This window comes from Perca fluviatilis, chromosome 15 (assembly GCF_010015445.1).
Source record: "Perca fluviatilis chromosome 15, GENO_Pfluv_1.0, whole genome shotgun sequence".
Taxonomy (NCBI): domain Eukaryota; kingdom Metazoa; phylum Chordata; class Actinopteri; order Perciformes; family Percidae; genus Perca; species Perca fluviatilis.
Window position 1 is genome coordinate 4,154,267 of NC_053126.1, and position 18,613 is coordinate 4,172,879.

Sequence of the window (18,613 nt, forward strand, 5' to 3'; positions counted from 1 at the left end):
AATCAGCCAAAGTCCGCATATTTATGCGGGGGGAAGCATTTTTTCAAATAAGCCGCACTTTTGCCGCATAAATTGCCGATTTCCGCGCAAAATACTCAGGGCTCGCATGATTTCATAATCCCCGCATTTTCGTTGCAAAAATGTCACATATATCTTAGCAGAAAGTTGAAAAATGTTGCATTTACTTCACACAAGAGCAGCCATTTCCCCCTGTTGCCATGGGAACGTTATGAAGTGACGTAATAATGCGACGTGAACATCATCTAAAAGCAGGGTGTTGGGGGGGGGGGGAAATCACTTTTTTTTTCTCTTTTTCATCAAACCGCATAAGTTTCCGCAATTTTTGCAAGTTCCTGCAATTTCATTGCATAAAACTGCATAAATATCATATAGAGCATATTCCATCGCATTTTTTAAGAAAACGTGCCGCATAATCAAGGATTTTTGCCCACAACAATCACAAAAAAATTCCGCATTTTTGTGGAAGGACTGATTTATCTAATAAAGGAAAAGCCCCCAAAAAAAGAATCTTAAAAAAAAAAAGAATTTGGTACCCAGCCCTTTATTTTATTTTATTTTTTTATCAAACCCTGTTATGTTTACTTTGGTCTGGAGTTGTGCAGTGTAGTGATTTATATTAAAATCTGTTCTCTTCTGTTTCCCCAGTTTCAACCGGATTGACATTCCTCCCTACGAGCACTATGACAAACTGTACGACAAGTTGCTCACCGCCATCGAGGAGACGTGCGGCTTTGCTGTGGAGTGACTCACTGATTCAGGCAGAGCTCCGCAACAACCAGAAGCAACACGGTTTGGCCATAATGAGCCCCCACCCCCACCCCACCCCCACCCTGCCCACACACACACACACACACACACAAATCAATCCACTCAACACGGGGGTCATCCACGGCTGCTTCGCCCAGGGCCGCCTATACTTCCCGGGGACATGTGGCCAAGCTAATGGAGGCTGGACAAAGAAGATCAAGAAAATGTCATCTGACTCTGGGTATTTTTTTAAGACCCTCCAGCCTTCCTTTGTGTCTTTTTTTTTTTTATCATTGAAAAGGATCTCTTCAGCTGCTAATAACTCAGACTATTTACTAACTCGTGGAACCTGCAAAAAGTTGCTGGCTCTTCCCTTTTTTTCTAAGTTCATTTTAGCATTAAAAAAAAAGAAAAGAAAAAAAGACTGTATTCAATGTAGCAATGCTCCATCTTACCAAGCAGAACACAAGGTCAGTCCACTCTGAAAACGACATTAACGAGACCGGTTTGTTTGCTAGAGCACAGGGTTATTAATGGTTCCCACAACCACTTGGAAACACTAAATTTGTATGCAGAGTGTGCATGACTCGTGCTGTTTGGTGCCTCAGAGCGATCACATCGGGGCTATCAGTACTACCGAGGCTGGAAAACAGGGATGCGTGCGGATGAGAGGGCAAGACTAGAGACTGAATTAGGCAGACACCCGACTGTTTACAACCCTCTCCAAAGACCAGCAGCGGGGACTTCTGCTCCGGAGTCACCGGCCAACAAGTAGCGCTGCATTCCCAAAACATATTTCACACGTTTGACAGCTCGTTTTCTTTGAAGACGAATAAGTGAATGAAAAGCTTGAAATGTGTTATTTTTATATAACAGGGAAAATTTGAAAAAGAAACAATAAAATTCTATATAATATATATAATTTATTGCTGATCTCTTTCAGAAACCCCTATCCATCGTTTCAGAAAAATAAAAGCTCTCTAAATGTTAAGTGTTTAAATTATAGAAGATCATTTGTGAAAACCGAATTAAGCTTGAGTGAATTTCACTCAAGAACGCTGGGGTCTATTTCTTGACATAACCTCTCTCACACTGTCCAAGGAGAGGTATGTCCTACAGAGCAACGCAAATCTAAAACACGCAATGTCCTCGGAGTGCCATAATCATTTCTCAATGAATGAATCTTTGCTAACCTTGAGTAGACACGGGCCGGTTACCGGTTTCAAGGTATACCACTACAATTTTCACAGAAAGTGCAGTTTTGAAATCCACCTCCCTGCCGGTTTTCAGTGTGTTTTTAAAAATAAAATACATTGTGTTCAATGGAGGGAAAAAAAAAAGTTACATTTCAAAATAATACATTTTAAAGCTGTAATTGCAATACCGTGAAACGGTGATATTTTTGCTGAAGGTTACCGTACCGTCAGAATCTCATACCAGCCCGTGCCTAGTCTTGAGCAGACCCTTTAAAATCTACTGATTTCATTCTGGCGCTACACATGGGCGTGTGATGTTTCTCTCCTGTTACCCTTTTATTTATTTTTTTAACACTTCCGTCATTTGTAGCTGGGCATGGCACTGGCATGACACCTACCATTAATTCCAAATGGTATTCTGTTCAGAAGAGTCCAATGTTCATCATCTTGTAATTCATTGTTATTGTTGTGGGGGGGGGGGAAGAAAACCTCTACTACCTGCTAGCCATGTGGTGCTATATAGCATTAACGTTTGTCTTTGTATTGGCGACATTAAGGCTGTTTTATACTTCTGCAAACACCTCTTCTTTTGTGTCGCTGCAACGCAGACCGCGAGGACTGTGATTGGTCGACTGGTCCTGTGTGTTGACAGTGGGTGTTTCAAGCAGCCTACTGTGTGGAGTAGCAACATGCTAGTTCACTGACATCAGCTTTGCAAATTATCTCAGACATATTTTGGTTATAATGACAGGGTTATCCGTTTGCAAAGTGTCTACATGTCAGCAACGTTTGGAAATTAGCACTTCGCCAGCAAGCAGCACTTTGTGGGCAGTTGTGCTAACGTTTGCTCGCTAACATAACATAAACTGGCTCTCTCTCTTTCGTCGGAAATGGCAGAGTTTTGCGATTGACCCTCCGGAAACAACCACCCCCCTCCCCCCTTTCCCCAGCATGGAGTTGACGCAGAAGCATAAAACAGCCTTTACTCATTGATATACTACTGCTCGAGGTGCACGCTACACTACTCATGCTCATACCTGTTTGTGGCCACAAAATCTTTCCAAGTAATCAAGAGCTCTAGCTAGCCACATTCTCAGGAGATGTCATATGTAGTTTGTAACTTCCTTTTGATTTTTACGAACGAAGAGAAACTAATTCTGACAGTTTGTCTTGATTTCCTGAATATTTAAGGGATAAAAAAAATAAAATAAAGTCTTGTCTGAATCGTTTTGCCCGCAGCAGACCGTTGACATACAACAATCGTTGCATGTGTCCGTATGTGCTTTTGATTTGAAAAGGAACTGAATGAGATGAATCCTGTTTTAGCCTGATACACAGTCCTATCAGTGATGTTTTTTTATTTAGAGAAAGAGGGTGGGGGGGGGGGATTGTTTTCTACGATTAAAAGTGAAATCCTTGAATGTTTTCAAAAGATGCTGCCTGTCTAGTAATCTCTATGACCGTGGACTGTTCTTAACATCTGCATACACTACAAAAAAAAACAAAAATGAACTGAATTTTCATTCTTTTACATGGACAAGTGTATGCAAGGTGAAGTGTCCTCAGATGGTGCTTTGTACAGTAAAAAGATATTGTTCATATATGTGGATCAAACGACCTGTAATTTATCTTTAACTTAAGTAGAGAAATGAAAAGAGGAATTGCACACAAACAGAATGAGGTCGCCTTGTGTATTTAATTGGTGACTTCTCGATCAGATATTCATTCGCCTTTTAAGTCCAGTGCACAAGCTGATGGCCCTACTGTCTGCTCCTACGCTACACCGCTCAGCATCACCCTGTACCTGCCTCTCGTTGAAGAACTTTTTATTAAACGAGTCAAAGTTGAGACGCCGCTTTTTTTTGTCTTTTTATTTTATTTTTTTTAATAGCATGATCCACTAGCAGGACTATATCTCTCATAGCTGACTGATGCAATTTGATGTACGTTAACACTATCATTTTGTAAGAGTATTTTATTTTTGTGTGTAATTAGTTCTAATTAAACTTGCCTTTGTCTAACAATGTAAGGCCTTGTACACATATATGTCCTGTCCTTCCTGTTTGAATGGTTGTTTCAAATGTCATAAAAAGCTTTTTCACCTGAATTATTGTTATGTTATTTACAACAGAGGAGTGCTTTAATGGGTCATTTTGGCATAGCAATATATTACATTAGATCAGTTTATCAGGGGCTTGTTAGTATCAGATATTGGCTGAGAATAAATGTCAAATGTGGGGGATGCAAAAGATGCATTACATCTGAATGTCTAATGTCCCTGACGTCCCGCTGTGTACTCGCTGATAATCACTCTGGATAAAAACGTCTGGCAGACGGCTCGGGGAGGGGCAGGGAAAGGGGGAATGGATTAGGCTGTTGGAAAATAGATGTCAAGTACAATTTTAATTGTTTCGTAAATATGAAAGTGCATCATTACAGAGAGGGCTTGAAAACTATCTACATTAAGTGGAAAGAGGACAGAAGGCTAGACTTCATCCAGTTAACAAGGGTTCATATTTTGAGGACATCCTGTATAATCAGTATAAGGAATAAGTGGGTCAAAGCTAAGAAAATGACAAAACATAGGCTCCAATGTTTGTGTATTTTGATTTACATTATTTAGGCCGTTTCCTCAGGTAATTAATACACATTTTCTTTTATGTTTTTATGGTGTAGCACCGCAATCCTCTAAGACAATAATTCAGTAGCCTATAGTGAGTAAACCCACTGAAAGTTTTGTACCGAAATTTTTAATTAATCTTTAACATTTCCTTGTCTAGTTATTCCAAAAGAAGCTGAGAGAAAATTCATTACACGGGTCTAAATGAAAAAATGCAAAAGAGAGATAGAGAGAGAGGGGGGCAACTCGTCTCTTTCATGTTTGGGTTGGTCCTGATGACGTCACTTACCGTACATCGGAAGCATTGTCATAGCCGGATCACCAGTTTCTTACTCGTACATATCAATCCGCCAACATCTGTTTGAATTATTTAACCCAATGTATCAAAGGGACACACCGGGAAACATAAATAAATGTAAGAGAAAATACAAAACATAATGTCCGATTTTTTTAATCAGACTCTAACTTTACATAAATGTTTGTGTGCGATTTTTTATTTATTTTTTTAAACCGCACTTATGTTCTTCTGCTTGCTCTAACTTACCTTATGAAATATATTCAGTGGAAGGTTAGGGGATCTATATGTAATATTTCCATTAAGAGTTATAGTGATTTTAAAACCCAGTGTTAGTGTTTTTCATTGGGTCTATGGGTCTATGTTGCCAGTCGGTAGAAGCTGAAGTTAAAAACCGAAGGGCGGATTAATACATCGGAAGGGGGACTTCCTCTTACCATATATACCGGGCCTCGATTCCACATTACCGGCATTTCAGCGCTACTGCAGGTCGTGTTTTTTAGTCGGTGGTAAATCCACAGTGAAGGGTATTTATCTTTTTTATTTATACAAGTTGTTTACAAAATGCCTGGATATTCCGACAGAGACCGCGGCAGAGACAGAGATAGAGACAGAGGGTAAGTTTATTTATGTTTTAGACGAGTTTGTGTGATTCGTAGAAATGGCCGACAGCCTTGAACTGATTAACAGTTGGCTAAATTGTGTTAAATTCTAGGAATGTGGGGAATCGTCATCATGACTTACGTATTTCTAACCGAGAACCCAACGTTTCCAATTTGAAAAGCAGGCAGTAGGCTGGCTTTATTTATCTACACTAGGCCCGGTCGGAACGGGGCCCGTTGTCTTGGCACAAGGCCTAGTTTGGCCTCGTGTCCCCGCCGGCACAGCGGCTTTTCGTTCGCTTCAGGCTAACGTTAGCTTGACGTTAGCTTAGGCCTTTCAGACCAAACGCGGGTTTCGCTGCGCTTGCCGCATGGGTTCAGCGCGCTGCCGCCGCGTCGAATAGCGGCACAAGCCATTGGAAACAATGGAGTTGAAGCGCAGCGGTACCGTTGCTGCCGTTGGTCTGAAAGGCCCTCCACTCGACGCTACATTTAACCGCCGCAGGAAACTACTTACTAGCGATACTGTCTGTAACATAGCTATACTTGTACTAACACTCCCAATACGTTTAGTTAACGATGGTCGCTCGCTAACGGGGGCCGTTTTTTGCTTCAGCCGGCTTGTCGGCTTTTCGCCATGTGGCAGCATGAATGCGGATACAAAATGTCGGCTGTTTTTCCATTGTTCCTCTGCTGGTTGGAAAGTATATGGCATCTGTATTATGTCACAGAATGACGCAGTTAAGATGGGGGTTTTGTTCGTTTTAAGTCGCTATAGTCACCATCGTTAATTACTTGACTGTCTTAGCAACACTTCTTAAATCGCGACTGAACGTAACTGTTGCTGTAATTGCAGATATGGCGGCGGTCCTCCTCGCTTTGGTGGCAACCGTGGTGGTGGCGGCGGAGGTGGAGGAGGAAAGTTCGGCAATCCAGGTGAGAGGCTGCGGAAGAAACAATGGAACCTGGATGAGCTCCCAAAGTTTGAGAAAAACTTCTACCAAGAGCATCCCGATGTTACCCGGAGGTCTCCGGTATGTAAAGATAGTCAGCATGGTCTTTGAAATATTATGTAACGCTGCTACACATGTGCTCCTTTCTGCACGTGTTGCAGTTATGCAATCGGTTATGACCAATGGGCTGGTTTCATTCTTATCTTGCAGCAAGAAGTTGAAATGTACAGAAGAACTAAAACAATTACAGTTAAAGGAAGAAGCTGCCCAAATCCTATTGCCAAGTTCCATGAGGCCAGCTTCCCATGTAAGTTCTTTTTTTATTTTATTTTAGTTATATAATTGGGGAAATCTATCACAAAGGGAGTTTGGTACATCTTAATTAATTGTGGTCCTCTTTTCTGCAGCCTATGTGATGGATGTGATCAACAAACAGAACTGGACTGAACCAACACCCATCCAGGCTCAAGGCTGGCCTCTGGCTCTCAGTGGCCAGGATATGGTCGGCATTGCACAGACTGGCTCTGGCAAGACGCTTTCCGTAAGTTGAATGTTATCTCGCCAACATTAGTTATGTTTAACTAATCTTTAAGTTAATCTTGTCTACCTCATGGAAGTGACTGTTGCATGTTTTCTCTCCAGTATTTGTTGCCTGCAATTGTGCACATCAACCACCAGCCTTTCCTGGAGCGTGGAGATGGTCCTATAGTAAGTAGTCACATCAGTTAACATGCTATCTTATCTTTAATACACTTTGATGGTAACTTAGAACTCTTTATTTTATTATTTATCAGAAGTGAGCATATGATCTGCAGTGAGTGCTGTTATTAAATGTGGCCAGAAAATTGTTTTTCTCTAAGTTTCTTGTTCTAACACTGAATGAACTGAATGATGTGACAAGCTGTATTTTTCCCTCTTGACAGTGCTTGGTGCTAGCCCCGACACGTGAGCTGGCACAGCAGGTGCAACAGGTGGCTGCAGAATATGGCAGAGCGTCTCGCCTGAAGACCACCTGTATATACGGAGGAGCCCCCAAGGGACCCCAGATCCGTGACCTGGAAAGAGGTATTGTAGCCTTTTTTTCTGCATTGTTTAAACAGTCACATTGTACATATTTGTTCTTGAATTTATAAATGCACCTTCCACCAAGGCAAACGTGTTACTTACTTTGCAATACAACCTTTTCGTACGAACCCTCAGTTGTTGTTTGAGTGTTTAGTTCTCACAAAGACCCATTTAATTCCATTAAAGGTGTCGAGATCTGCATCGCCACTCCAGGAAGGCTCATTGACTTCCTTGAGGCTGGAAAGACAAACCTCCGTCGGTGCACCTATCTTGTCCTGGATGAGGCTGACAGAATGCTGGACATGGGCTTTGAGCCACAGATCCGAAAAATTGTTGACCAAATCAGGGTATGTTTTTGATTAGATGGCTATAAATGCGTACTGAAGTTGACCGCCTCATTACTTGTGTTTCCTTAAGGAATGTTACTAATTGTTCCTGTTTTTGCAGCCTGACCGTCAGACTCTGATGTGGAGTGCCACTTGGCCCAAAGAGGTTCGCCAGCTGGCTGAAGACTTCCTGAAGGAGTACGTCCAGATCAATATTGGGGCCCTCCAGCTCAGTGCCAACCACAACATCCTGCAAATCGTGGATGTCTGCAACGATGCAGAGAAGGAGAACAAGTGAGTAATGTGCCATGGCAGAATCGGCAAGTGTTGTTGAAGCCGATATTCATAACTGTTTTAGGTAATGTAATACATTTGTTACAGAATTAACCATTTTAGTGACTTTTTTCTTTTTCTAGACTTATCCGTCTGCTTGAAGAAATCATGAGTGAGAAGGAGAATAAGACCATCATCTTTGTAGAGACAAAGAGGCGCTGTGATGATCTCACCAGGAGGATGAGAAGGGATGGGTAAGTGTTGAGATGAAAATAATAATTTACCATTTGGCTGCTTCTGCCTTGCAGTTCTCAAATACTTGTATGAAAAATCAGACATTGATTAACCTTTAAAACTCAATTCTGTTAGGTGGCCAGGTATGGGAATCCATGGAGATAAAAGCCAGCAGGAAAGAGACTGGGTTCTCAATGGTAAGCTTGCATCACCAGCTAGTTAATCATTGTAAAACTTCCAGGAAATGTTTATTTATGTCTGGATTTTTATATTTTTCAGAGTTCAAATATGGAAAGGCTCCGATTCTCATTGCAACGGATGTTGCTTCCAGAGGTCTAGGTCAGTATCTCCCCACTGAACTGTATTGTACTCTTTTATGTATTTCAAAAAGAAAGTGTATTTGCTTTCTTTAACTCTTCTGCTTCTTTCTGAGTTTCTCCCCTGACCTGAAGGAGCAGTCTATATGGCAGGGCCTTGGCATGACAAGCCCAGGTCTCCAGAGGGGGAAGGAGGATTCTTGGAGGTGTCCTGACTGGCGAGGCACGGGTCTCCCAGTCATGCAGATATACAGAGGTGACCAGGCCCAACCAAGTGCAGCGTAGTGCACTGGCCTGCCTAAAAATGGGGGGGCGAGTTGAGGGCTGGCCACAGTTCCTCCCCCATATGCTCGTCTGTTCTCTGGCAATGGTTTGGACTGCTTCACACACCCAGGCTATGTAACTGTCCCAGCTCAAAGCCCAGCTACACTGTCTCCTATTGTCTTGCGTGTATGTTTGGGCACTGCATTGCAAGCTATTTGAGTCATTTGGAAGGTGCTTTCTGTTGCGTAGACTCGTTGTAAAGCATGGGTGGCGTTAACGTTAACTTTGCAGTTCCTAAACTTCTGTCGGAAGAGCAGTCTGTCTGATCGGTCATACCTTCACCTCTGTAATGACATGGCTACTGGCGCTTTTGGTGACAGTGGGACATGCTAGCTGGACACACTTGGACAAAATCCAAGCCCACACTCCTCCCTCGCCTGCGTTTCAAAGTCATGTCGAGACCTGCCAACGAGAGACATTATGATCAAGTGAACACTGGGTCTGGAAAAATCTTGCCATGTCGAGAGTGGGGATGCACTGTTGTAGGCATCCTGCAAATTGGTTCAGATCTACAGTTTTGGCAAGAGACACTGCAGTGTGAGCTTTATAGCAAGCATCTGGTGAGGGTGTGACAAGGGACCTTGGTTAAGTGCTAGTTCAAGCACACTAGGAGGCAGTAGTGTGCATAGCAGCCCTACTGTATAGCGACACCTGTGGGTCACTTGACAATATGTGGGGCGTGTGCTGCAATGGGAATGGACTAGTGAATGCATACTCCAAAAGATGGTAAGACTTCTGATCCATTCTTTCTGAGGGTGGTTTAAGGGAAGGGGTGGGGGTGTCTTATCCCACTGGGATTGGAATCCAATGGAGTGTGCATCGTTTCTCTTTTCCCACCGTAGTCTCCCCAAGGAGTAAATACTTATCTTTAGTTAAGTCTTTTGCAGCTTTGTGGATTTTCCAGCCATTCCTACCTCATGACCGCACTAACTTTTTGTTTTTGATCTGGTTGTTGTGGTGGCGCTGGTGCACATCTTTGTGTGCTGCCTTCCTTTTCCTTTATGCCACACTGCAACACAATCTTACAGATGTGGAAGATGTGAAATTTGTCATCAACTTTGACTACCCCAACAACTCTGAGGACTATATCCACCGCATTGGCAGAACAGCTCGTAGCCAAAAGACAGGCACAGCTTACACCTTCTTCACTCCCAACAACATGAGGCAGGCCAGTGACCTCATCGCTGTGCTCCGCGAGGCCAACCAGGCTATCAACCCCAAGCTCCTCCAAATGGCGGAAGACAGAGGAGGTAAATCCAATTGGTGAGATACAGAAACTGCGCAGTGAACTGCAGCCACTCTTTTTCTGCTCCTCCTTTTTTTGTTTGTTCTGAGAATGGGATGAGTTTATCATTAACTTCTGTATCTCAGACAATTTTACAGTTAAACTTTCTCTCAACACAATTTTTGCTTAAACTTTTGTTTAAAAAAAAAAAACCCAGTGTCTTTGTCCTCAAGTCTGTTTTCCTTTCCAGGGCGTTCAAGGGGAGGCAGAGGTGGTGACTACAGAGATGACCGTCGGGATAGGTATTCTGGAAGGCGTGATTTTGGCAGTTTTAGGGACCGGGATAATGGTAGAGGGTTTGACAACGGACCAAGTAAAACGTATGGCACAAATTCACAGAATGGAGGCTATGGGGGCAATAACAGCAGTGGCAATGGCTTGAGCGGAGCCAGCTACAATGGTAATGGACAGTCCAACTTTAACAACCAACCTGGAGCCTTCGGAGGCCAGAACTTCCAGGCCCAACAGTTTGCTCTCGCTAAGGGTGGCGCGCCGAGTGGCGCAGGTCACCCCCCATTCCCTTTCCCCCAGGCACAGGCTCCGCAGCACCATCCTCCACCGCTGGTGCCATACCCCATGCCTCCTCAGTTCTCTCAGTAAACACACCGTACACTTGAAAAAGTAAATTATTGCTTTTGTCTCGTTTTTTAAGTTCTACACTTAATCCAGATTTTTTTTTTTTTTTGTATTTACACAACAGGGTTACAAAACAACTTTAACCTCTATCAAGCCTTTTAAGATCTGCAGTGCAGCAGCAGTAGTTGTGTTGCACACTTGTTTTCCTATTATACTATTTAATTTGTTACATTCCTCAGTAATGTTTAGTTATGTTTTGTACTAGGTAATTACAAATGTACTGGTTTTCCATGTGTATCATTGAAAGTGATGTTAAGCTCCGAACTTGGAAGTGCACTGCATGATCTTTCAAAATAAAACATAAAAATAAACTTGCTGCTTTTGTGCTTATTTTTTTTTCCAACTTTAAATTGCTATGCTGCTGTTTTTACATGAGAAACAACCCACTGGTACTACCTTTTTCTGTCCAGCAGGTGTCATGTTTCAAATATTTAGGAATCCTGCTCAGTCTAGGAACTTGTACCAGCAGGCACTTGATGTACAGTATATCATATGTACTATATTGAAATTTGCAGTAACAAACTGCAGGGTTTAGTGCATAGTTTATTGTGAAAACATGCAGCAAAAATATAAAATGTTACATCACCACTTCCTTCCTACATTGTGTACAAACGACAGAGGGATTGGTAACTAGTTTTCCCCGTCAGTCTTGTGCCTACCACATGATGGCAAAGATGGCTTGTAAGGTTGGCCATTGGTGAAGGTAATCCTTTTGATGTCCCTTTGGTTTAAATTAAAATCACATTCCAGTAACCCATATGGTGTAGTTTCAAAGCCCACAGCTGATGTTTCTGATCTGTTTTCAACCAAAAACTCCTTACAAAATAAAGAATATAGCTGGGAACATCAAGTATGTCCCTTGGAATAATTTTTATATTGACCTTTTGTTTATTTACCCCTACATAGATTGATCTGAAAGAAATACAAAAATATATTTGAAAGATTAGACATATTACGCACATTTTTAGATCTGAAGTGTTTCAAGGAGTCACTCTGATATGAGCAAACTATATTACATGTACATGTTTTATATATTATACATAAAACCTTGTTACCACTCTGGGTGAAACCAGTGATACAGGTTATATTTTTAAATCTGTGGAACATTTAAATATTTTTACTGACACCTCAGGGCCGATGATCATGTATTTGATACAAAGTGCGTTTGTATAAATCTATATAAAGGGCGCTACTTGAGATGATCTGTGCTCATGTTTCACAGTAGAACTGCTGCTCCACCTGAAACGTGTGTACTGTATAATCAAAGACTGAAAGCTGGTCACAGGTCAGCACCTTGTCATTACACTGATTAGATCTCTCTCGGTGAACAGTGCCTGTTGCTCAGGAGTGCTGTGGGCGCGGCTGATTTAAATAGCTTTTTCTACACCGTGGCCTGGAAGAATGTGTGGAACGTTCGCTGTGTAAATACTATTCAGCGTCTTGTTTTCTGAGTCAATTGCTTTTTTTCTGTCTTTCATCCAGGTATGTGGCAGCCATCCACACCCTGCTGTTGACAGCACCATTTGCATACAAAACATGTTAAACTTGTATAAGAAGCCGTCTAGGCCAAAATTGATGACTTGCACATACATAGTTTATATACTGTTACAAAAGCACTTGTATTTACATGCATACTCATGCAGTTATACATACATACATACGTCCAAAACGTGATAATGACTATAAGGATATATAAATGTATGTGCAAGTGCTTAGTACCGGTACATACAGTATGTATGTATTAGGGCTGTCCTAAACAGAGATGGCAAAAGTACTCACTTCCCGTACTTAAGTAGAAGTACAGATACTTGTGTTAAAAAATACTCTGGTAAAAGTAGAAGTACTGATTTAACTTCTTTACTCAAGTAAAAGTAACAAAGTACAGGCTTGGAAATTTACTTAAAGTATAAAAGTAAAAGTAGCCTTGCGAATGACAACCATTTTTTATGCAAAGCTACCTGGACCACACAAATGTCAGATAAGGCCGAGAATGACTGGGAATGTCTTGCTGCTTGTCTGCCGAATCTCTGGGATCTCCGTTTTCTTCATTTTCAGTCATGTTGGCGTTCCATACTGCTATGTGCTAACGTTACCGCCATCAAGCCGCGGCGATTTGCTGCAAATCAATGCCGCCGATTCTGTCGAGTCGTCTTGTAGTGGTGCGTCAAGTCCAACGTATATTCCCGTCCAATTAGATTGAATTCGGTATTGATGACGTGAAAAATAATAACTCCACTGAAATTATTTGAAACTAAAGTAACAAGCCAATTTTGTAAAATGTAAGGAGTAGAAAGTACCGATATTCTTGTGAAAAATGTAAGGAGTAAAAGTAAAAAGTCGGCACAAAAATAAATAGTAAAGTAAAAATATCAGAAAAATCTACTTGAGTACATTAACGAAGTATTTGTACTTCATTACTTCCCATCTCTGGTCCTAAAGATATTCTTAGTCTACTCTAGACTAACACATATGATTTAATCCTCTAATCTATTAGTTGTTTTAATCGACTAGATCTCTAAAACTGAGTTTCTCCACAAAGAATCATGCAAAATCACCACTTTAAATCTTGTGTTTAGCGATGCGCTCATACATTTCTTGGAAATAAGTCATTTAGCATGAAATAGCATAAAAAAATGATCGACCAAAGAAGTCGACTAGGACCAAAACAACTGTAAGTCCACTAAAAGGGGGGCAGCCCTAGTATGTACAGGTAAATAATTAAATGTTGGCCTAGGTAGCTTGTCATGTTTAAAACATTTAATTTACTTACTCACTTATCCACTTACTTACTTACTTGTGTGGCAGTAGCTCAGTCCGTAGGGGGTTGGGTTGGGAACCGGAGGGTCGTTGGTTTAAGTCCCCGTACGGACCCAAGTACAGAGTGTGGACTGGTTGCTGGAGAGATGCCAGTTCACCTCCTGGGCACTGCCAAGGTACTGAACCCCCCTAACTGCTCAGGGCGCCTTTCCAATAGTCGCAGCCCACTCACTCTGACATCTCTCCATTTGTGCATTTAAAGGACCTGAGCATGTGTGTGTATTTCAGGCCTGTGTGTAGTGTGTTCTTAGCCTGGCTCCGCCCTCCTACGTGCTTCAACTCTGGGTGTGCGGTATATTTGTGGATTTTCTCCGGCTAATCTTTACCGGTCCAATCAGCGAACAGAGGGAGTGGCTGAGAACGATGACGTTGAGGTCGTGACGTGCGCTAGTTTGAGTCGTAGTTCCGTATAATGGTGGCGGAGAAAGATGCGAGCGAAGCCATTCGGTCCGTTGTGGCAACGCTGCCCGAAATATCCAGAAGTTAAAGCCAGAGCAATACCAGTCTTTGCTGAGTTGTGTTGGGGGCCACGATGTCGTGGCCCTCCTCCCCACGGGGTTCGGGAACAGTTAGATTCTCCAGCTCGCTCCGTTAGCGGTGAAGGAGTTAGCTAAGGCTAACGCTAGCGATGCTAAGCCGACGTCACGACCAAACGTTAGCGATTGGTTATGGCAGATCCAGAGTGGCTCTGGGCAGATCCAATAGTTTTAGAACCATTTTTTATTGATCCCAAAAAAAATGGGAAATAACGGTGTTGCAGCAGCAAAAATATCAGACACACAGCACACATACAGAGTATACATGAAATAATAGGAAACAATATACATGAAATAATAATTGAATACTACACGAGCAATATTTAAAATATATACAATTTGGAAATAAAATGTACAACTGTTTCAATAGATATAGATAAACTTATTGTGCAAGTTGGGGAGCAAAAATGTACAACTGATTCCCTAGTAATGATAGGATGTAGATAAACCTGTCGTGCAAGGTGCATTCAGTGCAGTTGTGATGTATATGAGTCTTATCTCAGACTCTCCCAATGAAATGTACCAGAGTCTGGTAGGACCAGGCTAGTGTGTTCTAACAAACAAGAGTGTAAATTGTAATTTCCCCACTGGGGATCAATAAAAAGTATAAACTATTTAAATTATTGTTATTACTTACTTTACATTGTGAAATAAAGGAACCAAAGTGAAACAGGTTTTTCATGATTTACTAAATGGAAAGGCAAACAGGTGGAAGTAAAGGTGCTTATCTCAGATGGATTGCACAACGTGGAATTGGAACTGGAAGGTCGTGCCTGATTGAAGTACAGGGGTGGACACAATACCATGAACACCTGTACCAAATGATTTAAAACCCTTCCTTTATTAATAGCCTAAATAGTACTAGAGAAGTGTTATACCAACTTTAGTTTGTAGTTGTTTTCGTGAGTAAGAGAGGGGTTACATTGTGTCCAACCCCACCCCATCTCAATGCAGCTGGCCTAGCCTGGACCTTTTAGAACATCAACTATTTCTGAACTTGTCCTGGTTTAACATGCACTCTACATTAAGTATGGCTAACAATGAATGCTGACACATTTTAATGTCAGTTAATTATTAAACCTGCAATAACTGACTTCTGTCGTTTTATTTGCCCTTTGGGGGCAGCGGAAAGAAGTTGTGATCGTAACATTGACTTTCATCACCTTTAAGTTGATATTGTGAGCAAACAGTTGCTTATTTACACATCTGGCAAATACAGAGCAACAGCATTCATCTGGAGTCTGTTTGTGTCCACCTGGCAAATGTAAGTACAAAGTTTACTCTTCTTTTAGCTCTGTTTTGGTCCTCACCAACTGTTAATATCTGGCTCCTAAGCCACTAAGTGCTCCATTATGTTCACTAGATGATGTTTGGTACAGAGCAGGTAGGGTCTGCCAGATTTCTCCCAGAAATCTAGGTTTATGCAATACAACCCAGTGGTGTAGTCCACGTGATACGCAGGTGTACGCAGTATACCCACTAAGAAAGCTCCAGGATTTCCATATACCCACTTAAAAATGCCCAATGACACGCAACAACATACTTTCCATTATATTTTTGATATATTTTGAATTGTCATCTGTGTTTTTCTTCTTCACATAGGCTAAATAAAGGGATTTCTGCCGTAAATTGGTGCATAAAAGTTATCTGAATACAGGAAATGAAGTCGATGTAGGCCAATATATTTACATACAGTACAGTATACCCACTACAATACATTAGACTACATCACTGATACAAACTATTTGGTGAAGTTTAGGAATAAATTGTGTTTTGGGTACAAAATAAACCTTTTTCGGGCAGAAAGTCCTGGAGGCCAACCATGTGCAGGTTTTAGCGCAAAAGGATCTGGTGAGTTTGAACCAAAACGGACCTAATGACCAAAACAATGAGCTGGAAGTCTCTATAAAGCTCTGTAAAGCAGAGGTGGGATTCAGAATTTGGTAATAATTCTTGTATTTCTTACGGATAACCCCTTCCACACTGCCATTTGATACATGTTATTGTAAATAAAAAATATATAATTATATCCGCTTTAAATAGCTTACTGCTAGGGATGCAGATCAAGGCCACGTGAGACTCTTGTGTTGCCTCCTCAATCATCAATCCCTTGTCCTGTCACTCACTCCTATCTTTCTGTTCCTTGTTTTTAATCCCTCCCCCCCCCTCAGGTATGTGTGTGTTGGTTTGAGTAGTAACTTCTCTGGGCGTGCGTCAGACACACCCACTGCAGGTATGAGACGGAGCAGCATGCTGAACCATTTTCTTCCCTCGAGGTGTAAAGAAGTCCCATTGTTCGACTCTAGTACGATCAGAGGTGCGTCTGACTCCCACCCACCCACATCACTGTGCAAATGCGTTTTGTGCTCACAGTAATAACACATTACACCCGCACATGAAATACTTTTGCATGCGCTGGAGTTTTACAATCTATACCTTTGTTATCAGCTTACTTGTGTACCACAGAGGCAATTTCACTGGGTGTGTGTCTGATAACCATCGGTACTCTGGGCATGTCAGGTGTACCAATCCTTGAGGTTACAGAATAATTCTAAGTCCACTAATGAATTAATTAAGGCTCTGCTGCATTAGTCAAAACGCTGATATTCAATTCAATTTTATTTATAGTATCAAATCATAACAAGAGTTATCTCAAGAAACTTTACAGATAGAGTAGGTCTAGACCACACTTTATAATTTATAAAGTCCCAACAGTTCTAGTATTTCCACCAAGACAGTGCGACAGTGGCGAGGAAAAACTCCCTTATAGGAAGAAACCTCGGCCAGACCCAGGCTCTTGGTAGGAGGTGTCTGACGGTGCCGGTCGGGGGTGTGATGAACAGTGGCAATAACAGTCACAATAAAGATAATGGAACAGTGACTAAAAAATGGTAGTCGTAGTAGTTCATGTCACAGCAGGGCACTGCAGGGCGTTACGGGATGTAGCGTGGCACAGCAGGGCATAGCTGGACGTAGCAGGACGCAGCAGGATTCAGCAGGATGCAGCAGGGTTCAGCAGGGTTCAGCAGGACGCAGCAGGGTTCAGCAGGGTTCAGCAGGACGCAGCAGGGTTCAGCAGGGTTCAGCAGGGTTCAGCAGGACGCAGCAGGGTTCAGCAGGGTTCAGCAGGGTTCAGCAGGACGCAGCAGGGTTCAGCAGGGTTCAGCAGGATGCAGCAGGGTTCAGCAGGGCACCGCAGAGCGTAGCAGGGTGTAGTGCAGCAGGACCACGGCGACAGCTGCAACCGAGATCTTGGTGCCATCCTAATCCAAGGAAATATGCTGGGAAAAAGAAACATAAGGACTCCAGGGAGTAAACTCCCCAGAGCTAGGTTAGTAACAAGCATTTCTGGATCTCCTTACTCCCTAATGATAGCCATAGCAAGTTTATTTCTACAGCGGGGCAATTACAGTAAGTGTGCGTTAAACAAGTTCAACCTTCTCACTGTTATGTCATCTTTCCAGTGTTATAACCTGAACAACTACTGCACCTTACTTTCCTGATGCTGTGCACATCTTATCATAACCCACTCGATAAGATTCCATAACTTTACTGTTTTTAGTCATATTCTTCTGATAGACCGTTGTTGTTGTTGTTGTTGTTATGTAACCTTCTACCAACAAACAGGGATGAAGAGCACATGCAAATCTAACATTGCTTGTCATGTCTTAATGAACAAGTCAAGTTTATTTCTAGAGCACATTTAAACACAGCTTAAGCGGTGCTGTATAAAGGAACGTTCAAATGTAAAACAATAAAAAGTAGAATGAAAACACAAAGCGAACATGCCAACAATGACAACAAGCAGCAATTCACAAATACAAAATTATAAAAATGATAACAGATTGAGGGTTTACTTGGTGAAAAGGGCCAGTGGGTAAAAATGAGTCTTTAGCCCAGATTTAAAAACAGAAATGGAGGGAGTGCATCTGAAATCTAACGGCAATAAGAGCAAGAGCTAATAATGATCCTAAACATCCAGCCATTGAGTACCTAGTTCTGCTATGTACATTTAACCACAATGTGGAAACAGTGAGTGTTTTATAAAGTCCTGGCTGCCATGTCTTGTGTTGCATGGAGCTGATCAGAGAGCAGTAGCTGTATCCAGTTCAGAGACCATTTCTGTAAGAAACACTGCAGTGTAGATATTTTTAGAGATCCAGTCGATGTAGATAGACCTGCAGATAAACTGATTAAAGATTTAATTTTTAATAGGGTGTTGTCAAGATAATAATTCGTCTCTTTTAGGGTTCAACACCTAATCACACACTTAAAAAAAAACACATTTCTGAGAAAGCAGACCAATGAAAAATTACTGGAATGCACCAAACTTAAAAAAAAAGAAACTCCAAGAACATAAAGTCAA

At 41.8% G+C, this 18,613-nt stretch overlaps 2 protein-coding genes across 4 annotated transcripts in view; both read left to right on the forward strand.

Annotated features, from left to right (window-relative positions):
- smurf2 (SMAD specific E3 ubiquitin protein ligase 2) overlaps positions 1-4,071 on the forward strand; it is a 75,009-nt gene extending 70,938 nt beyond the window's left edge. For both annotated transcript variants that reach the window (XM_039824453.1, XM_039824454.1), the window contains exon 19: positions 667-4,071. In XM_039824453.1, the coding sequence (XP_039680387.1) occupies positions 667-766 (100 nt within the window). In that variant the 3' untranslated portion in view covers positions 767-4,071. The remainder of the gene's footprint in view (positions 1-666) is intronic.
- Positions 4,072-5,334: 1,263 nt separating this feature from the next.
- Positions 5,335-11,205, forward strand: ddx5 (DEAD (Asp-Glu-Ala-Asp) box helicase 5). Of its 2 annotated transcripts, none has more exons than XM_039825059.1 (13): positions 5,335-5,496; positions 6,338-6,515; positions 6,645-6,741; positions 6,842-6,975; positions 7,077-7,142; positions 7,358-7,499; positions 7,686-7,846; positions 7,947-8,119; positions 8,242-8,352; positions 8,468-8,529; positions 8,612-8,671; positions 10,002-10,223; positions 10,449-11,205. In XM_039825059.1, the coding sequence occupies exons 1-13, from the start codon at positions 5,444-5,446 to the stop codon at positions 10,856-10,858; spliced, it is 1,869 nt and encodes a 622-aa protein (XP_039680993.1). In that variant the 5' UTR covers positions 5,335-5,443; the 3' UTR covers positions 10,859-11,205. The 2 variants fall into 2 exon arrangements, with proteins under 2 accessions (XP_039680993.1, XP_039680994.1); XM_039825060.1 differs by having other exon boundaries at positions 10,002-10,236; positions 10,449-10,618.
- Positions 11,206-18,613: the final 7,408 nt, after the last annotated feature.

Bases quoted from the DNA above. Each gene is read 5' to 3' on its own strand.
- ddx5 (XM_039825059.1), top strand. From the start codon at position 5,444: ATGCCTGGATATTCCGACAGAGACCGCGGCAGAGACAGAGATAGAGAC. The intron at 7,500-7,685 runs GTATTGTAGCCT...ATTCCATTAAAG, and splicing joins GATCCGTGACCTGGAAAGAG to GTGTCGAGATCTGCATCGCC. The intron at 8,530-8,611 runs GTAAGCTTGCAT...TATATTTTTCAG, and splicing joins AAGAGACTGGGTTCTCAATG to AGTTCAAATATGGAAAGGCT.